This window comes from Choristoneura fumiferana, chromosome 5 (assembly GCF_025370935.1).
Source record: "Choristoneura fumiferana chromosome 5, NRCan_CFum_1, whole genome shotgun sequence".
In the NCBI taxonomy this organism is placed as follows: Eukaryota; Metazoa; Arthropoda; class Insecta; order Lepidoptera; family Tortricidae; genus Choristoneura; species Choristoneura fumiferana.
In genome coordinates, this window is record NC_133476.1 from 5,954,814 (window position 1) to 5,975,021 (window position 20,208).

General features: G+C 35.3%; 4 protein-coding genes across 13 annotated transcripts in view; 2 read left to right on the forward strand and 2 right to left on the reverse strand.

Moving 5' to 3' along the window:
- The window catches only part of l(1)G0196 (inositol hexakisphosphate and diphosphoinositol-pentakisphosphate kinase), a 39,862-nt gene extending 28,639 nt beyond the window's left edge, over window positions 1–11,223 (reverse strand). For 7 of the 10 annotated variants that reach the window (XM_074087601.1, XM_074087605.1, XM_074087600.1 and 4 more), the window contains exons 1-8: window positions 9,285–9,491; window positions 6,524–6,706; window positions 5,077–5,217; window positions 4,530–4,620; window positions 3,709–3,863; window positions 3,126–3,213; window positions 2,429–2,633; window positions 1,872–2,153 (exon numbers count right to left, since the gene is read on the reverse strand). In XM_074087601.1, the coding sequence (XP_073943702.1) occupies window positions 1,872–2,153; window positions 2,429–2,633; window positions 3,126–3,213; window positions 3,709–3,863; window positions 4,530–4,620; window positions 5,077–5,217; window positions 6,524–6,706; window positions 9,285–9,395 (1,256 nt within the window). In that variant the 5' untranslated portion in view covers window positions 9,396–9,491. Of the gene's footprint in view, window positions 1–1,871; window positions 2,154–2,428; window positions 2,634–3,125; window positions 3,214–3,708; window positions 3,864–4,529; window positions 4,621–5,076; window positions 5,218–6,523; window positions 6,707–9,284; window positions 9,492–10,945 lie in introns of those variants that run through there. The other 3 variants (XM_074087604.1, XM_074087597.1, XM_074087599.1) reach the window with 2 other exon arrangements.
- A 308-nt stretch (window positions 11,224–11,531) lies between these two features.
- On the forward strand, window positions 11,532–13,753 carry LOC141427977 (probable tRNA (uracil-O(2)-)-methyltransferase). The gene is made up of 4 exons (XM_074087607.1): window positions 11,532–12,097; window positions 12,187–12,377; window positions 12,485–12,733; window positions 12,858–13,753. The coding sequence occupies exons 1-4, from the start codon at window positions 11,626–11,628 to the stop codon at window positions 13,716–13,718; spliced, it is 1,773 nt and encodes a 590-aa protein (XP_073943708.1). The 5' UTR covers window positions 11,532–11,625; the 3' UTR covers window positions 13,719–13,753.
- Pex5 (peroxisomal biogenesis factor 5) lies at window positions 13,730–15,917 on the reverse strand. The gene has a single exon (XM_074087609.1). It carries the CDS (start codon window positions 15,661–15,663, stop codon window positions 14,053–14,055), a length of 1,611 nt encoding a protein of 536 aa, XP_073943710.1. The 5' UTR covers window positions 15,664–15,917; the 3' UTR covers window positions 13,730–14,052.
- A 154-nt stretch (window positions 15,918–16,071) lies between these two features.
- On the forward strand, window positions 16,072–19,256 carry LOC141427983 (synaptic plasticity regulator PANTS). Its single transcript, XM_074087617.1, has 4 exons — window positions 16,072–16,177; window positions 16,286–16,439; window positions 18,076–18,240; window positions 18,818–19,256. The coding sequence occupies exons 2-4, from the start codon at window positions 16,350–16,352 to the stop codon at window positions 19,043–19,045; spliced, it is 483 nt and encodes a 160-aa protein (XP_073943718.1). The 5' UTR covers window positions 16,072–16,177; window positions 16,286–16,349; the 3' UTR covers window positions 19,046–19,256.
- Window positions 19,257–20,208: the final 952 nt, after the last annotated feature.

The following is a 20,208-nucleotide window of genomic DNA, read 5'->3' on the forward strand; positions in this document are numbered from 1 at the left end:
AACGATCTTTACTTTCTTGTATATATATAGAATATAACCGAGATCCCGAAATAAATATTGTACATTTCGGATCACGGAAACGTCTCCAACGATTTCGATGATAGATTTTGGTATGTAGGGGTTTTCGGGGATGACAAATCGATTAAGCTTGGTCTTATCTCTGGGAAAACGCTTGTTATCAAGTTTTAGCCCGAGCAAACTCGGTTGCCCAGGTACTTTTATTTATTAGAGTACTAGCCGTTACCCGCGACTTCGTCCGCGCAGAATCCTTTTTATCGCTATCCCGCGGGAACTATTTTTCCGGGATAAAGACTATCCTATATCTTTCTCCGGGACTCAAACTATCTGTATACCGAATTTCATCTAAATCGGTGCAGAGCTTTAGACGTGATGAAGTAACAAACAAACAAACAAATAAACTAACAAACTTTCGCATTTATAATATTAGTGGGAAGTGGGATGTCGGATATTTTTCCACGCTCCGCTGTGGCAGATATTAATGCAGGGACTGTACTCTATGAGTATAAGATTATAACCCTGAACTGTCAATGTAGTTTTATTACAATAATTGAAATAGATACCAATATCCAATAGAGCTAATACATATACGATAAACACTTTATTTGCTTTGAAAAAAGACTGATTTTCAATAGGGCATATTAGGCGAAGCTCTGCGCAGGGGGCGACACTAGCACAAACCGTAAAGAAACCGCCATGACAACTTTAGTTCTCTTTATATTTTGTTGCCATGACAGATCATGACCAAAGAGTATTAATACCTATAAAAATCATGACATATTTATGAGTAACAAAATAAATGATATTTACATCGGTAGTAGCGATAGAGCTATATTTCCAAAAATTTAAATGAAATAATATGATATTACGGCATCCTACGGACATTTAAGATACTCAAAAAAACATAACCCATAAGCATGTGCTAGTGATGCACTCTGACGGGATGTATTGCTGTAATATTCCCTATTAGTCGACCGGTAAGAAATAAGTGACGTCACATCTTACTATTGCCATACATAATTATAGGTACAAGTGATGAAATTTCAACAAGTATTTATTAAATGTTTAGTTTCTCATTATACCTTTATTCTACTCGTAGACAAGTGATGACAATAATGCGACAGACATTATTATTTACTTCAGCTGTTGATACCATACATACAACTTTCCATTAGGTAAATAGAAAAACCCAACTTCGCCACAGCGACAGACAAAATATTGATACGAAATCAGACATCTACGTGACAACTTCTGTCTCTAATCTTATCGTCGTTTAGATCTCAAATAGGCGTAGATCTTACAGTATTTTAATCGTAAACTAAAGGAAATCGTACTTGTAGAATAACAACGCCGCAATATCGTATTTGAAAGCTGCTGGATTTACTATATCCTATAGAATCTATAGTATAGATATATCATTATGAAAATATAGACATACAGCTAATGCAGCATACTTCGTATTTTATTTGTTATATTATTATTATTAATCTTATTTATACTACCTTTAACGGCATCAATGTAAATTGTTAGAACTTGACATTTAAGTAAATTATAATGTAATTATATTGAATAAATAAATAAACTAAACAAAACTAATTTTTAGCGAAGAAAAAAAAAACGGTTGAAAATTCACGGAGATTTTTCGAAAAATCGACATAATATCTCTTTCTAAAAAAAAAACTGTGGAGTAGGTATGGCGCTAATCGCGTGTGACGTCACAAGCTACTATTTTTCTCTGTGTAATTTTTAACCTTTATAGTTCTGTTAGGTATAATTAAGAGTTTTCCGTTCATAATCTCACCTGCTCCCCCCGTCCCCCCCCCGTGCCAGTATCCTAACAAAACCCGACTAACCTTGGATGTCGCACTTCAACTTTCATCTTCTGCTTGGGCGTCCTGTCCCCGTGCCTTATCACCGCCACCACGCATCTCAACTCCATCATCTTTCCGAAAGTAGTAGGCACTATGGGGGGGTCGTCGAGCTGAAAGGGCACAGACCAAGGGATGTGCAGCGTCGGAGCCAACTCGCGTAGAATCATGTTGCCCAGTATCTTGGCACAGTCATCGTAATATTTGTTCGAGTTTTTCACGAACGAAAACCCGTTTACGTCGCACACGAATGATTTTCCGTTCGCTCTGTGGAAATAATTATTTTAAAAAAAACCTAACCAATTCAGAAAAGTCGAACTCCCTCCTCCCCCAACATTGTCATTTTAAAGACCAATATTTTAAAATCTCCATAACCGATTTTTATCAAACATACCTAAGAATCACTGCAAGGAAACTGGCTTTCACGTAAAAAACCGCATCGAAATCAGTCCACATGTTTGAGAGCAACGATGCTACAAACATGCTCTTTTTGCATCGGAGGTCAATAATAAAGTATAGGCAAAGATAAGAATCGAATGTACCTTAGCAAATCAAAACCACAAACTGTCTGTTTGAAGGCCAAACAAACTTTCCTAGATATCAGCTTCTCCTGGTTGGACAATATAACAGGATATCTGATCTCCTTGCCTTCAGAGTCCCTTTCGACTTTCCCGTCAAGGGCGGGGCTTTTACGCGCCTCCGCGTGGGCGTAATCTGGCCCCACCGTGTATACTTTTACGTCAGTGCCTGGAAATAAATATGACTTCAGACATTGACGCTGTAAATATCAACTATTTTTACGTAAGTGTGCTAGGTAAAGACATTGCTCGACAAAGATGTCCTCAGAGACTTCAAACCACCACATATGGACCACACACGTTTTTATGAACAATAGACTGTGCCCCTCAGGTGGCATGGTACCCCCAGCCCCCTGATTCTCCGTGCGTGCGTAAAACATGAGTCGCGCTCAACTAATTTTCACAATATATTTTAAATGAAAATTTCGGAGACATTATAAGGATCTAATTCACAAGAAAAGGACGCAACAAAGCAAAATGAAATCGCTACATCGTTATAGGCATGCAGATTTCCGGCGCGACCATAAATATAAATTCCTCATAAATCATTCTAAATTTACGGTAAGAAAAGGCACTAATGTCCAAAAACACTTGAGATAACATCACGTCACTTCAGAAATATTGCGATAACTTCAAATTTTCCGATAAAACTCATACATACCATCGGTCGGCATAAAATCTTCATAAATAAACGATCCAGTCTTCCTCACTCTAGATTCGGGCGAATAAATACTGCTTCGGCTTCCTATCTGGAAAGTTTAATATTCAGCAACTTCAGTGTCAATTAGTTACAGGAAAAAATAGTCTTATTAAAAGTAGGTATATTTCATAGCATTAGGAAACGGTGTGCAAGACCAATAAATAGTTTCACGAAACGGGTTCTGGGCAAAAAGACATATAATAAGAAAACATAATTTAATTCGATTTTTTAAACCAGCACCTCTGAGCAAAGTCCACTTATGTACTTCTTAAAATTTACTAATCGTAGTGTCTATTCAGTCTCATTTGCACCCACTGTTTATGGCATCTTGCTGGTTACCGCTCACGAAACACAGTACCCATATTATGTTTTTATTAGCAATACGCTTGGTTAACGAAATCTAAGTTTTTCGACTCCCACAAACAATGCACTCATCGAATAAACAAACTTGTATTCATTTGGGGTAATAAACCCCAGATTCTAATCCAATGGTATTAGTTCGCAATTACGTGATTATATCGCAATAAATAGTTCACAAAAAAACCTTTCTAAACAGCCGCTGACTCCCTCCTCCCGCGGAGGTGGGGTAATATATGTAGATGTTGTGGTCTTCGGCGGACACTGGCTTCTCCACGAACGGCTTGTTGAACACAACCCCGTTCACTTCCACATGATCCTCGGATTCGACCAGCTCATGATCTAAGTACGAAAATTACGTGTTTAAAATAATTGAGACATTAAAAGCTGACTATTAATTAAACTCTAAAACCGCCAAAAACAGTAACTTTCTGTGCTTCACGGGAGTTATTTTATTAACCCTTAATAAGGTAGAGGCGATTTAGCGATCACTTGCATCGAGTTGAAAACTGAATCATATTAATATCGCAATACGTCACAATTTCCATTGTAATTATTGAAAATAAGACAAGCTTTAAAAATATTATTTGTCAGGTATGTATTCGATAGCTGCTTTTGATTCTGTGGTAGGTAGTATGCTATGCTCCAATAAATGGAGCCTTTTAAGGGTTAATACGTTAATAACGAACATGGATGGAAGTGAGGAGGGGCCAAGTACCCCAATATACGTATCTATACATTTTGATTACAACCTTGCCTTTACCTTGTCAACTATGCCTCCTGAAAATATTATACAAAAGACCAAACACAACACAAGTAAAAGCGACAAGGTAGTAAGTTAAGCGTAAACATATTTGACCTCAACTGTGCATTGAAACTTTAAATCTGTTGTGCTAAAGCAGTCACTACTGGCACACAAGTGATAATTAAAACGAGACTTTATATGCATTTTTCTACCTACTTAGTTAAAATCTTGAACAATATTTGGAAAAATGCTTCCAGACTTACGCTTGGGGTCTGGAGAGTCTCGATCCAAAACAGCGTATCTAGGTATCTCGATGCCCTCGCCTTCTAATATAGCGTATACTTTCCTGCGATCCTGTAACCCGATCATGAGTTAGCGAAAGAGCACAAATAGATACACAGCACAGTATGTTTTGATAAATAATAAGATAGGATAGATAATAAATTCTAACGTGAATAAAACTGATACAAAACGATTAACAATCTATTTACTGTCGAGTTCTGATACTTCTGAGTAAAAATTCAATCAAAAATGTCTGAACACGATTCTACGCCACTGACAATAGAGTCGTGTTCACATATTTTTTATAAAATTTTTGCTCAACATTATAAGAACTCGGCTGTAACGCCTGTAAACTGTCTTCTTCCATTGGGCTTTATTTATGAATTCAGTGAAGCCACTTATGGAATGCCTGGAAACTTTTAGTACAATTCGATATCGTGCAATTAATTCGATATGCGACTAAACTGTCTTGTACAATAATGCTGTCAATTTCAAATGTATAAATAAGAAAAATACAGAAGCGAGTACCTGAATGTCGTACTGCATATGCAGATTGTTTATAACATAAGGCTTGCGTAATTTCTCGTATTGAATGGCTTTGTCCAGCGGGAAGCCTTTTGAATGGAAAGAGATCAAACAATCACAGATGGGCCACTCCTCGACGGGGCTCTGTGAATTGAAATAGGAAATGTTATTCTCTAACGGCCGAGTGAAATGTCCGCGAATCAGTTCAACAATGAAGAAGTTCGCCGCCACACTAGCGGCGATCGAACAGGCAGTGGGCACGGTAGTGGCCTAGCCGAGTTCTTTTCAAATTGAATCAGAAATCACGTTACTTAGTATTCACTTTTTTTTAATTTAAATAAGTAGTCTTTTACACGAGGCAGGATGGAATTTCTCAGTTCTAAACCTAACTTGACATGAAATGTCATTGTAGATGTATGGATCAATGTTATTAGCATTTCAGATTTGCACTGAGACTTGTAAAATGAGACAGTCTATTTATTACGTTAAGGTTCTTGCTAAAACATCCTTTTAATATTGTAAATGCGTAATTTTGCATGTCTGCGTGCGCGCGTGCGTGCGTGCGTGCGTTCGCGTGTGTGTGTGTTATTGTTACTTCTTAACGCTAAAACGGCTCGACCGATTTGGATGAAATTTGGTACCTATGTACGTAAACAGCTGGACGACGCGAATAACACAAAGTCTACTTTTATCGCGTTAATTTTTGTTAAAAGACAACCAAAATAAATAAGTGATCAAATAACAGTAAACCACAATATTTTTGTGCAAAAGACATCCTCTATAGTTACCATTTCGTGGTTCAAATTAAAAAGAACTTGGCGTTTCTTTACAAAATAGGTACACATACATGCATCGCTGCACATTGCAAGGTGTAAGGCAGTGTGAATGCGTCATAACTGACGCGCAACCCGACACCTCGGACAAAGGGTGTGTAAGCCGATCAATGCAAACATTCAACAATGTCTTAACTACTAGGAAACTGCATGCAAATACTAGTCTATAGGCATAAAGAGAAAATGAAGAGATAATGTTACCAAGATAAACTAACGATATACTTCCAAATATATCTAGTGAAACAAAATAAACATAAACAATGATACAAAATTATCAGTACTAATACTTAGCTAATGCGGTAGCGGTAGCAATCATAGATTTAAGTTTCCGTCCTTTGCTCGATAAACAATGTGACTGGGGCGAAAGATTACCAGACACGTATAGAAACCATATTACGCTGACTGCTTAGATATATGTGTATATTAACTAAAGCAGACTGTTCATAGGAAGAGAACAAAAAGAGACAGTCACGCATCTTGAGAACTAAATTACGATTCAATTCAATAATTTTCTTCCCGCACCGTCTCATTCCAACTAGCGCAGCACGAAAGGCACGGATACTGCTAGCATACCCCGAATATTTTGTTCCACTAATAGGTTAGAGTATGAGGAGAACCTTCAAGATAACCTCCTCAGGGAAGACGAGCATCTTGATATACTCGAATTCGTCGAGCCGCGTCAGGATCTCCTTCATGGGCTTCGACTGCGATTTCTTGGCCATGGCACACACCCCCACCACAACTTTCTTCCCGCCGCCATCGTAGTGAGGGTCCAGGGAATCGCACAGGTCCAACTCGCCCTATGAAAAAAATATATCTCAAAAACTATCTAAGTATAAAGCCCAGTCCAAGACTAAAATTGTGTAATTGTTGTGGTTTAATCAATCTCTTAATGTGTTTTAATGAATTTTTAATTTAATACTGTACAATTTTATTTTAAGGTCATTAATTTATTTATCCTAGAAGTCAGAATTTTATGTTAAATAAATAAATATATTTAATATGTACAATATTGAGAAATTAATTGTAAGTGTACTGTAATGATAGATTTGAGTTTTGTAAAATTATAACTAAATAAATAAGTTGCATTACATTGCGGTGCTAGATTGATCACTACAAACTTGTTGGTTTTATGGCCTCGCAATACTAAACCGGTAAAAAAGTCTAAACCGGGCTTTTGGTTGCGGAATGAAAGGAAGACCGCTGTCATGGTCAATATATTGGCTGGGCTATGAGTTTAATTTTCCCATGAACCAGAGGTTTTCCTTTTCTCCATTAACTTAGCTGTAGGAGTCCCAAGCCTTTTTAACGATTTTTAGGGTACGATTTGTCGCTACACTGTCTATCTCTCTGTGCGTGTCATAGGGCTGTATCTTAAGAACCGTAATTGATAGGCAATTGAAAATTATACCTACTTGATGTGTATTTCTACTGTCGATTAAAATAAAGGAGGGTCCCAACCAACCAATATAAAATAATCTCACACTGCGTAGATATTGCTTAAAAGCAGGGCTCTGCTGACTGGATTGTTGTAGATATATATGGCCAATAGTGTAGCAACTTATATCCTATCCTACTAATATTATAAATGTGAAAGTTTGTGAAGATGTTTGGAGGTTTGGATGTTTGTTACTCAATCACGCAATAACAGCTGAACGGATTTACATGAAACTTGGCGTACAGATAGACAAAGATATCTGCATTGAGACATAAGATACTTGATATCCCGGTAATGCGCTCCCGTGGGATACTTTAAGCTTAAACAAGAATAGAGGGCACTGTCCAAGAACGGTGACGTAACGTACCTCGGCTCCCAAGATAACGTGTTAACTTCGTTTGTAATCAATAGATGGCGTTGTGCGAGCGAACATTCAAATTATTACCGAAACCTTTTTTCCTATTTTTTTTCAATTCCAAACTCGTTAAAGTAACTGAAATATAGATGCACCAAAAAACATCAGCGAAAAATTACTTTAATATAGTGTAGCGAACGTATTAGTTCATGTGAAGTAACATCTATGAAGTATGCACTTAAAAACAATGGGTTTTCATGGTGGGAAAAATTATACCGATAAGCATTTAGTACGAAGTGCAAAATTCGAAATTCGTATTTTGCCGTCCTGCTGACACTAATATTATTTAATAGATACGAGAGTGAGAGGGACGGTACGATACGATCTTCGAATTTCGAAGTTGCCCCCCTGGTTTCTCCCTAAGCGGCACATGGGCAAGTGTTCACTTGATGGCAAGCAAATAACAAAGCCAACGTTTTAAAATCACAACGAAATTAGCGCGCCACCTACTCGTACGCTGGAAAAATATTTAATGCTAGGTACTATATTATAAATTGGGAAAGTGCGTGTGTTTGTATGTTTGTACGTCTTTCACGTCGAAACGGAGCGACGTGATTTTTGGCATAGAGATAGTTTAAGGGCCAGAGAGACATAGGCTACTTTTAATCCCGGAAAAATGCACAGTGAGTACCCGAGGGAACAGCGCGCGATAACCGAATTCCACGCGGGCGAAGCCGCCAACAAAAACTAGTGTAACTATATAAACAACTTTAAATAGACCCACTGTTGTCCAGACCGTTGTATATTGGCTTTAGAACCTGGAAAACAAAGATATAACAAGACTATTTAGTAGATCTACAATTTGTCCTACTTTATAGGGAAATCGGAAAGTAATATCCACAATTGTTTTATTGACGACACTAATACGCGCCTGTTTCTCTAGATGGGACCTAATAACCATTGATTTATGAATAAAAGGATTGAGTTATGTGAAAACCCTCAGAGGGGTTATGTGAGAAGTTGTAACATATTATCACTATTAGGGCTCAGTATATCTTAGCCTGAAGGGAATGGATGGTCAGACTCCCCTTACTTCTGACATAAAGCGTAAGAGCTAGCTATAGCATAGCAAAAAGTTTCACGTTTGTATTAATAAAAGAAAATATTATGTAGTATTCTTTTGCAAAATAAAAATAAAGAAAAATGTACATCTGTTTTAAATCACAAATCAAATATGAGGCCATGAGTATGGAGTTATCACAAAAGAATATATTAGCTCCTTTCTTGTTGATCTAGCTTCCACAAATGAAATTAAATATTAACACTCAGAACATAAAGACTCATTTTCTTTGTCATAAAAGCAGTGCCAGATATGTATAGTGAGCAAGTTGATTTTAAAATATAATGCGTCGCAAATTATACCCATTTACACAGGAATATTTACTACAAACTTTGTGAGTAACATTAATTAGCAGGTTACGTAAAATATCTATCTATTCTCTTATCTTCTAAAAACAAACACAATTATAACAACAAACGTAATCATTATCAACAACCAACATAAATTTTGTCAATTAAAGCTCACATCAGGCAAACAATCATCACAGTAACAAAAATCATCATCATTTTGTTCCTTCTTCTTTCTATTCCTCCATCGTTTTAACCTCCACCAGTCTTTTAGCCACTGCCATTCCATCACTTCACTTCACATGCAGTCGAGTGAATATTTCAAGCAGAACTAAAGATAACACAAAGCAGCCCTGTCAATGGTTGGTTATCATGACACACACTAGATAACTATGATAAACTTGACACAAATTAACATACTGCATTACCTCACTTGACATTGTCACTAGAATAGCACTGACTATAAAATATGTATTGTATAACAGTGTTCCATAATCATACGTGTATCATGTGTGTCTAGTTAGTGTGGACATGTACTTTGCTCGATAGACACAGCAATTTTGTAGGAAATTGCAGTAGTTTATTATTAAATCTATGTACAATGGTTATCTGTGTTAATCCGTAACTCTTAGCAATGTTTGTATTTAAAAATAGATAAAGATTATGTGCTTATACATGTTTATCCAGTTAGCAGTAGCCTTGATGTGTGTAATAATGTGGATTAAGGTGGTTTGCCACAAAATCTGTTACCATACAGGATTTATCAGTTGCATTGTTTAACAAGGTGTTATTGTGATAAAGTTGTTTTGTTTATGATTATAGTTTCGTGATTGGTGTCTTTAGGTTGTAAACTTTTGTACACAGGTTGGGCACAGGGATATTGGTCAGTTTTAGGATACTTAAAATCTTGGATAATAATTTAAAACTAACTACCAACTCTATCCTTCATACAAGTTAACACCATATTAACATATAATTTTATGGAAATGTTTTAGATGAAATTGCATATAGAACTATTTTATTTATTTATAATATCTGTAACTTATATATAGGAAGCCAAGTGCCTGCTTTATACTTATATCATTAAAACAACTTGACTATTATTTGTCTCCCTGATTCTCATATATTATACTAGGAAAATATAGTTTATTTATTTTACTTTTTTTACTTATAGAGGCATGGAAGAAAAACATCCTCAATGGCATATTCAGATGACCAGATGGCCATTTTAGAGAACCTGACTATGAAACTTGAGATTCCGGGTTTGATTCCCGGCCGGGGCAGATATTTGTATGAATAATATCAATGTTTGTTCTCAGGTCTTAGATGTTTAATATGGTATTTAATTATGTATTTATCTATAAAAGTAGGTATGTTTATCTGTTGCCTAGTATTCATAGTATACAGGCTTTGCTTGGTTTGGGACTAGGTCAATAGGTGTCAAGTGTCCCATGATATTTATTAAGGTATTTATTGTATGGGCCAAGTTGCCCGAAATAAAATAATTTATTATTATTATTATTATATATTTTTTCTTTATTTTTTATCTCATTCTTAGGATTAGGTTTTTATAATTTTATTTATTATATTATTCATATCATGGAAACATGCCAAATTGTGTATAAATAATAAATGAAAAATTCGAAACAAACTATCAAAATGATTGTTACTTATTATAAGTGAGCGACGTAATATATTATTTCAAGCATATTTAACAAAAAGTTCAAATATTTTTTTCTTATCTTTTGGATCTAAATACATAAATTTATATACTTACGAGAGAGCTTCGTTTCATTGAATGTACACTTAATATTATTATGCCTACATACTGCTACTTACAGGAGATCTTATTGGTACGAGATTCCCATCATCACCGACATAAAACTGGGGATGTTGTGTAGCTTGCCGCAGCCCTTGATAGCCATGTTCAAGCTCAGTGTATGACATTACCTACATACATAGATATCATGGGATTAAGATAAAGTTGAAAATATTACGATTAGACATGTAAATACATTAAAAATTACGTAGTAAAATTGATTTTCGAAAAGTAAAAATAATTAAGAATAATTCGCAGCTGGTTGGTTGGTATAGTAGACAGCTGACGTCAGTCGTGTCGTGTTTTACCAGATGTGTTTAAAAATGCTGCTTTTCATAAATTCTGTAAAATCTTTTAATCTGGAGGAACTTTATTAATTCTCCTAAAGGTATAATAAATATAAATAGTTGAATGATGCCTACCTATACTATACATATTATGTGAAAAGCAAATGGTTACATTTTCCTTTAAAAAAAATTTAATTAATTTATTCGTAATGGCGTATTTTGACTTTATTTTGGCGTATTTAACAATAACTTGAATAGTTTGCATGCGATGTCAAATGTCATTGTCACTGTAAATGTCACATCATGTCACATCATGTCACTATCATTATCCCTGCTGTTTCCGATTTGATCATTATAGTTGGTTCTTTCCTAAATTTTAATTGAATTGAAGTTGATTCTCGTGCGTAATAAACATGAAAAATGAAATAACAACGAAAACCACTATGACTGGAGAATCATTTTGGCAATCTGTTCAAATCTTAATAAATAAATCCCATGTAGTTAATAAAAGAGTATGGGGAAGTAAAGTACTGTACGAATGTAATTGCAAACCTGTATCATCACAGTGGTGTTTACCCGACCAATGTGAAAAACTTCAAACTATAAAAAACGCTGAAAGTTATATAGTCTATTTGCAAAAAGTCATGCGGCTTCAACAATCCGATAAACCAGATTCCGATAGTTTTATTCATGTTACGTTTTCAGAGCTTTTACCTAAAAACTACTGCGACAACCATGCTGTCCAACTCATCTGCATTCTAAAAGATAAATATCAGGTCACGTTTTATGATGTTACGCCTGAAAATGATAAGCAGATTTTATGTCCAACTTTCTCTTATACTTTGCAATTAACTGGCAGTCAAGTTATACTAAAAGCAGATTGTGGTTAGTGATGGTAATTTTTAAATTAAAGCTTTAAAAGTAGCTTATTATATTCTTCTTCTTTTGAGACCTACTTGTTATGTTTGTTTTAGATTCTAACTCAAAGTCATTCAAATGGCTCTCGGAAACAGTACTGCCTCAATTTATTAAGTGGGGTGAAGAGTGTCTAAATGAAAAGGCTAACCTGCATTTTTGCAATGAATCTCTGGCTCTGGTGTCTACTGATAAGTATTACAGGAAATACAATGACCTCAAAATCAAATATGGAAAGGAAATGGTTAAGGTAACAACATCAAGGCACTATTATAGATTGTTAACATGGCTACTGCCTGAAAGTTTACTAAGATATCATTGTAAATTAAGTTTCTTTTGAACTAATTTGTTTCACAGATATGGCCTGAATGCACAGACCCATCAAAATTTGTTTATGAAGATGTAGCTATAGCTACCTACCTACTTCTGCTTTGGGAAGAAGAAAGATCCCTTCATGGTCTTAATGAACTGCAAAGCTTTGTGGACTTGGGTTGTGGCAATGGCTTACTAGTTTATATTCTGGTAAAAGAAGGCCACCCTGGATTTGGAATTGATGTTAGAAAGAGACAAATATGGGACATGTTTGGTAGTGACATCAAACTAGAAGTAAGTAAGGGCTTTCAAACCAATGGAAACATTATTGATTCTAAATAAAACCTAAGCTACTCCAGGTAGGAAGCCTATGTATCAGTCAAAATAGTTCAGGTCAAATAAACATATTTCTTTGCAGGAGAAAACAATAACACCTTCAGATGTGCACCTTTTTCCTGAAACTGATTGGATTATAGGTAATCACTCAGATGAACTCACCCCATGGATTCCAGTAATTGCTGCAAGAAGTTCCTACAAATGTAACTTTTTTCTTCTCCCATGCTGTGCATACAACTTTGATGGCACCAAATATCAGCGCAAAAATTCATCCAAGAGTCAGTATATGGAATATTTGGAATACATTAAGCAATTGTGTGAAGATATTGGGTTCAGAACTGATACAGACAGGCTGAAAATACCCAGCACTAAAAGAATATGCCTTGTTGGCAGAAGCAGAACTTATAGTGATAAAGAGTTTGCAGAACAGTGTAATTACATACAGAATATTATTAACAAGAAAGATCAGAATTGTGAAAATATTTGGATTGATGAATTTAAATCTCGAGATCCAGTTGAAAAAGTCAAAAATTGTACTCAAATAGACAAAAACATTATTCAGTTGATTGTTGGGCACATAACTGACTATTTACTAGAAGGGTGTATGTTGTCAGTTATCTGGTGTCCAGGGAAAACTGCTGACATAAATGAATTGGCACAACTAATACCACAAGACCAGCTGAAGGCTTTGAAGTCAGAGTGTGGAGGCCTTCAAACCCTATTGAAAAACAACCACCATATCTTCAAGGTACAGAGTGGTAAGGTGCAGTTGAGGTATCCAAAAACAATTGAAGAAGTAGAGAGGGATAGTCAATATAAAAAGAATAAATCAAAGTCTATGAATATCAAAGTACAGTGTAAGCCTTGCTGGTTTTACAATCACCATCCACAGGGCTGTCCTTTATCAGACAACAAGTGCAGTTTTTTACATGCTAAGAGTTAAAATAACATAAAAATATTAAAATATATTGTATTTCATGGCCACTTTTTTAACAATTAGTATAAAAACTTTTCTACCTTTAATAATTATTGCATCAATTTTATACAAGCTTAATAAGTATACCTAAATTCCATATTCTAGTCCCATTATTAACCTAATTTCCCTAAAACCATCCAAAACAGGAACCCTAAATAAGAATGGACATATTTTAAGAATGTTAAATCTGTTACCACTTATCAGTGACAATGGCATGTGCTAGTTATTGTGCAACAAGATAATCAAAAGATAATAACCATTTTTTTCTGATAATGTAAAGTGTTAAAAGCCAGACTATTAACTACTCAATTTGAAAGAAAGTATTAAGTTCAGTTAATTTTCTATCATCTACTAATTTTGCAACATCATGTTCTCCCATGAAAGAGCACACCATCCTAAGAGTTGTCCAAATTGTGGAGGAACTAACATCTCCAGATGTGGAATCTGGGAACATACTTTTAGCTTTGTATTGCTGGTTCAGAGCTACTAAGAAATGTTCTGCTGCCTGCTTGTGAGCACCTAAATTCATACATGTAATGCCAACATTGTATCTAGCCCTGATAAACCCAGGTTCTAAGTTCAAGGCTTCATGATAAGCCTCAACTGCCTCTTCAGACCTCTCACTATTAGCTAATGTTGCTCCCAGCCTATTCCACAGTTTTGAGTCTGCGCTTGCAACCATCAAAGCTGTCTTGAAACAATCTACAGCTTTATCATATTCTTGACTAATATTGAAGACCACTCCCAAAGCATTTTGAACATCAGGGTCTATCAAAGAGGGGTTTAGTTGGGCAGCCTTTAAATATAATGATTTAACATGAGCTTCTAGACTTTTCAAATCTAAACTCTTTGGATCAATATCCTGAGGTAATAGATCACTGTATTTGGGACTAGCCCTGAGCCAGTCAATCAGTGCCATGAAAGCATACTTGGGCATGTTTTCATTGGTGTATGCAGCTGCTAGCGTAATATATGCCTCAAGTTGTCTAGGGTCTATTTCTAGTGATTTTTTCAAAGCAGTTATAGCGAGAGGGTCTTGCTCATTCTCAGCTTGAGTTGTTCCCAGCAAAAACCATGCCTCAGCGGAGTCAGGTTGTTGCTGAGCAGCTGCTTCAAAACATAGCACTGCACCAGGAATGTCTCCCATTTTTAATTTCTCCTTGCCTATTTCAAGGGCACTTTTATTTTCTAGCATAACATTGCCTTCTGTAAATGCATAATCCTGGGCAATTCCATTTGCAGCTTCTGTGTTCCAGTAGTCTGTGACATCACTTAACTTGGCCCATTCATCCTTGTACTTCTCTGCCATTTCATCAATTATTTCATCTCTACTTTTTCTTTGGCTGGTCTCTGTTGGGTCTCCCAGGTTAAGCTCCCCTGCGCTTATTCTCTTCATAAATGACATAAATTGATTATATGCCAGTTCATCATCATTCTTCACAGTGTCTACATACTCTTGTGCCTTTGCTTTAACATCACTGTTTTCAAGTTTTTGAATATCAGATTCTTCCATGTATTGAATTTGAAGATTTGAATTATTATGTTGATGCATCATTGACTGCGGGGGCATGTACATGGGCCTTAACATGTGTTGGTGTGGCATATATGATGATGAGGGGCCGGCCATCCATGGAGGCATCATTTGTGAGCTCATATTTGGCATCAGATTTGGTTTAATTGTGGAAGTTTTCTGTTGACTACCACCTTTTTCAACTTCGGGCATGTTTTTGAGAAGTGCATTCATGTTAAAAGTTTGCGGCGCTTGTGTATTTTGAGCCATGAATTCGTTGACGAACCTGTCCGATTGGGACATCTGTTGTGTGATTGCTGCATCTCGACCAACAATATTGGATAACTGGACCAGGGAGTTATTACCGCCACAATCTCCACCAACAAGCTTATTTAGAGACATGTTTAACTTATCCAAATGTCACAAATGAAAACAAATTGAGAAATACCTACTATACCGTCTGGTCAGTTCGAATGCAAGTAATGCAACTGAATTATCCAGAATCCAGAACATTTAATGGTTAATTTATTTAAACAAATGCCGAGTTTTCCTTTATCTAAGGAACAAAGTGCACTAAAATAATTTACTTTTTCCTACTACGCACGCATCCATCTCTTTTACCCAGTCAGTTGTTTGTCATGATGTGACAACGAAAAGAAATGACACGTTAATAAATTTTTCGAGCATTTTATTATGTAGCTTAAATGGTTTGAGTCGGTCCACCTACAGTGTACAACGAACTTATAATTATCATATTTTTGATGTTGGTTAACATGATTTTCCTTTCATTTATTTCATTGTCTCCATTTCTCATTAGGCTGTGGTCTGTGATTGTTTAGTAAGAGATCTGTCACTGTCAAATTTCAAATTATTATTTTTATTTTATTTACGAGTTTTGTGAATGAAATGTGCCATGGTAAATACCAGTATACATATGACACATATTTTATCAATATTGCATTACTTCATTTATAAAATTGCTACCGGAATAACCATGAACATTATGTAATGAAATATTTTTTAGGTTAATTTTTTGCGGGCTGCGATTTTGATTTCATCATCTGTAATTTCCTAACAACTCCTGGAAAATGGCACCAACAAGTAGCGAAGTAAAAGAACCAAAGGCTGTTGAAGAAACTATCAACGACTCGAGTGATTTTGAAGGAGAAAAGTGGTTGGTACGTAAAGTACTATTTTTTCTAATAGAAGTTCAGTAACTTTTTTAAAGCAGAAAAATATTTACTTCTTACTTAAATTATAATTAATAAAACGATTACCGAACGGACCTTAAGAGGGTCGCTGGCGGCGGATGGATGCGAGGGGCTGAAGACAGTGTTGTGGCGCGCCATAGAAGAGGCCTATGTCCAGCAGTGGAGTGCTGTGGGCTGATGATGATAATGATGATAAAACGACTAGGAAGATATGGAAGTCAAGAGGGTAGGCCTTTGCCCAGCAGTCGGACACGGCTAATAATAATCCATACTAATATTATCATTGCAAAATTGTGTGTTTGTATGTTTGTCTGTCACAACCATGTACTCAAAAAGTCCACGGCCGTGACATTTTTTTCATACCATGGTTGTGACAATTTGAAATTGAAACCTAAAAGAACCATAGTTTTAGTAATTATCTTAAACTACACCACATTACCTACATAATTATGTTTTAAATAATAACGTGACATTGGTCCTTAGGTTCAAAACTCGTACACGGCGTTGACGCATTCAGGTTGTCCTTTTTTTTTTTAATAAATGAAAAAAAATTTTTGCAAGATACACACTACATTCAGCCATTTGCAAATCTGACAAGAAGACAGTGTTGCTGTTCTAAAAAAGTTTAAAAAGGCTTGCCAACATCAATGTTACTTCTGTACCGAGTACCATAATTTTGTAGTATCGCTCATGGTTGTGACACAAAAACTACTCACAAACTTTATGTTGCTCAAAATCACAAATAGTCATTATTTTTTATATATTTTTTAAATTAATTTTATAGAACAAAGGTTAGTCTTGCATAGTTGCTGTAATGTTTTGCAAAATAACATAACATTTCTTCAGAAAAAAAAACTTTTTATTTCAAATTCCGCCAATCTCACACTACACAGTCCGTGACATTTTGGACTTGAAAGTTTTTTTAAAATATTTTAAATTTTTGTATGTCAAAAATTATATTCAAAAATAATACTAGATGTAATTTGCTAAGTGAATTATTTAATATATAGTTTACTGATTTTCATAAAAAATATACTCAATTCTTACAACTCACACAAAAGAACGTATGAATAAGAAATGCCCACATATTCATAATTTAGATGTTAAGTTAACGTTTTTATATTGAGTAAAAGATTCTGAAAAGAGTCTGACACTAACTAACACTCCATATTCCAATATTGGTAATTTTTATCAAAATCGTTTTATTATTATTATTATATGTATATTTAGCAGCTTTTGCCCTCTGCTTCACCCACGTGAAATTTGGGTATTGTGCGCTGTTCCCTCGGGAACTGTGGATTTTTCCAGGATAAAAAGTAGCCTATGTCACTCTCAGGCCCACATACTATCTCTATGCCAAATATCACGTCGATCCATTGCTCCATTTCAACATGAACTAAATATATTCATTGTATAAAATTTTGCAAAACAAAAAAAATTATAATAAAGAAAAACACTTATTTTCTTGCGTGCACTCTAATATAGCTCGCTAGACCAAACTTATAATATTAGTATGATTTTTTTAACTGGTAACTTTAACTGGTACTCTCCAGGTTCAGATAATGAAAAAAAGTTTTTAAACATTAGTCTTTTGTTCTTCCAGATCAGAGACTGCGACATCTACAAGGACGAATACAAGGAGTGCACAAGCTTTAGGGGGCGGTTCCACCAGTACTTTATATTCGGAGAAGCCCTAAATTGCAATCAGTGGAAAAAGGATTATGACAACTGCTGCAAATGGGAGTCAGATAAAGATACCAAGGCAGCAGTTAGTATTATATTTATAGTATTTTATTTATTTGCAATAAATAATTTAAACAAACTGCAACAAAACAAAATATGGGCAGTCTGTAGTTGCGGTTATGTTGCAGTTGGAATGCAGTCCGTCTGCTCTTAATTTCAATAAATTTTAACTGAAGTCTCTTACATGGTTTAGAGATGTGTTCATACTTATTGCTTAAGTTAATGAACATATTCTCCATCTAATTTTAGGTTTCAATATTAACAGTCAAATTGTAACACACATTTCTCGGTATTTCAAACACAAATTAACTAAAAATACCTATGTGTGTACATTTAGTAGCGGTATTTATTATGTTTTTATTTTAGAAGTTAACACAATGTTAAATAGTTTCGGTGTTTCATTTAAAAACGTGAGCAAATTTTACTGTTAAGTTTCAAGTATTAAAGTAAATGGAGTATAGTATATTTGGTAAATCACGTGCCACCAAATTTATTTTCTGTTATTTTTGTAAGCTTTTGTTTTAGTGAAAATTGAGAAACTATAATGTGTGACGGTGAAACCAAAAAAAAACTTTTTTTTAACCATTTTAATTAATTTTCAGAATGCTGTCATAGAAAGTGAAAAAGCTCGCCGTATGGAAAGGCTAAAGGCACACTACAAGAATGACATTTGGAAGAAACGCAGCAGTCCTCCACCTGATTGGGACAAACCCCTGCCAGAGTGGATGCAAAAGAGAAACGAAAACACGTATCTCGATCATAAAGCAAAGGAATATAGAGAGGGGACGTTAAAAGAAAATAGCAGTGATTGGTCTTGTGCTATAATGTGATAATCGTTCAAATTAGGCAATATATATATATATATTAGGCAAAGAGCGTACTCCTACCTTAAAGGCCGGCAACGCACTTGTGACTCTTCTGGTATTGCAGGTGTCCATGGGCGACGGTAATCGCTTACCATCAGGCGATCCGCCTGCTCGTTTTCCCCCTATACCATAAAAAAAATATTTATAAAATATAACATAACATAGGTGAATTGAGTTTGTGTATTTGTTTTTACTTAATTTTGTTAATAATGTTATACCTATTATAGTAATACAAAGTATAAAATATTATAAGGTACAATCTTTATAAAGTTGATACAAAATTAGTGACTAGCTAAGTTACCTCATGCTGGACAATATTCAGTAGAACCCGCTTAATATGATCACGTTTAATACGATTTCCCGCATAATACGCCATTTTACGCCGTTCCCTGCAACTTAGGGCCTGTTTTCATACATTTTTTCACGGTTAATACGACTCGCGTCCCGCTGAATACGACATCTAAAATTATATTTTTATTATAAGTAATATTGCCCACATTGCATCATCCATCATACAATGTTACCAACTAATGTATGCGGTGAAAAATATTTGAATTAACCATGGCGTCCTAATATTAAGCAAGGGGACGCGGTTCTGGCGACACATGCGCCTGTCCAGATAAGTTTGTAGCCCTGTCTAAGCGATCGGCTAATTGGTTCGAACCTACCTACACTGACTCGTAGACTTCATTCGCTCATTATCACCGCTGCCGTGTTTTGATATGTTTTAAATTTCAATTCAAATTTGTGAGTTATTAAATTCTTATCTTCATTCGTTAGTTCAATGATGTCAAAAATTAAAAGAAAGCATTATCATCATGTCTTTCATTCTAAATAAACAAATTACATGAAATAATACTAGCTTTTTTTTTCACGATTAATACGATTTTCCGTTTAAGACGTTTTTTTTTTGCTTGGTCCCCTCAGAATCGTCTTAAGCGGGTTCTACTGTAATGCATTAAGTCAATTCAAGTTTCAAGTTTGTGTTTTGATTTCAACAAAGTATGAACATCCATAATTCCATCTGACTAATTTTAACAGTCGAGCTATAAATAGTAGATTGTAAAACAATAGCATAAAACGAGGCATTTTACCCAAGACGTTCAATATAGCCAGAGCCGGTACGG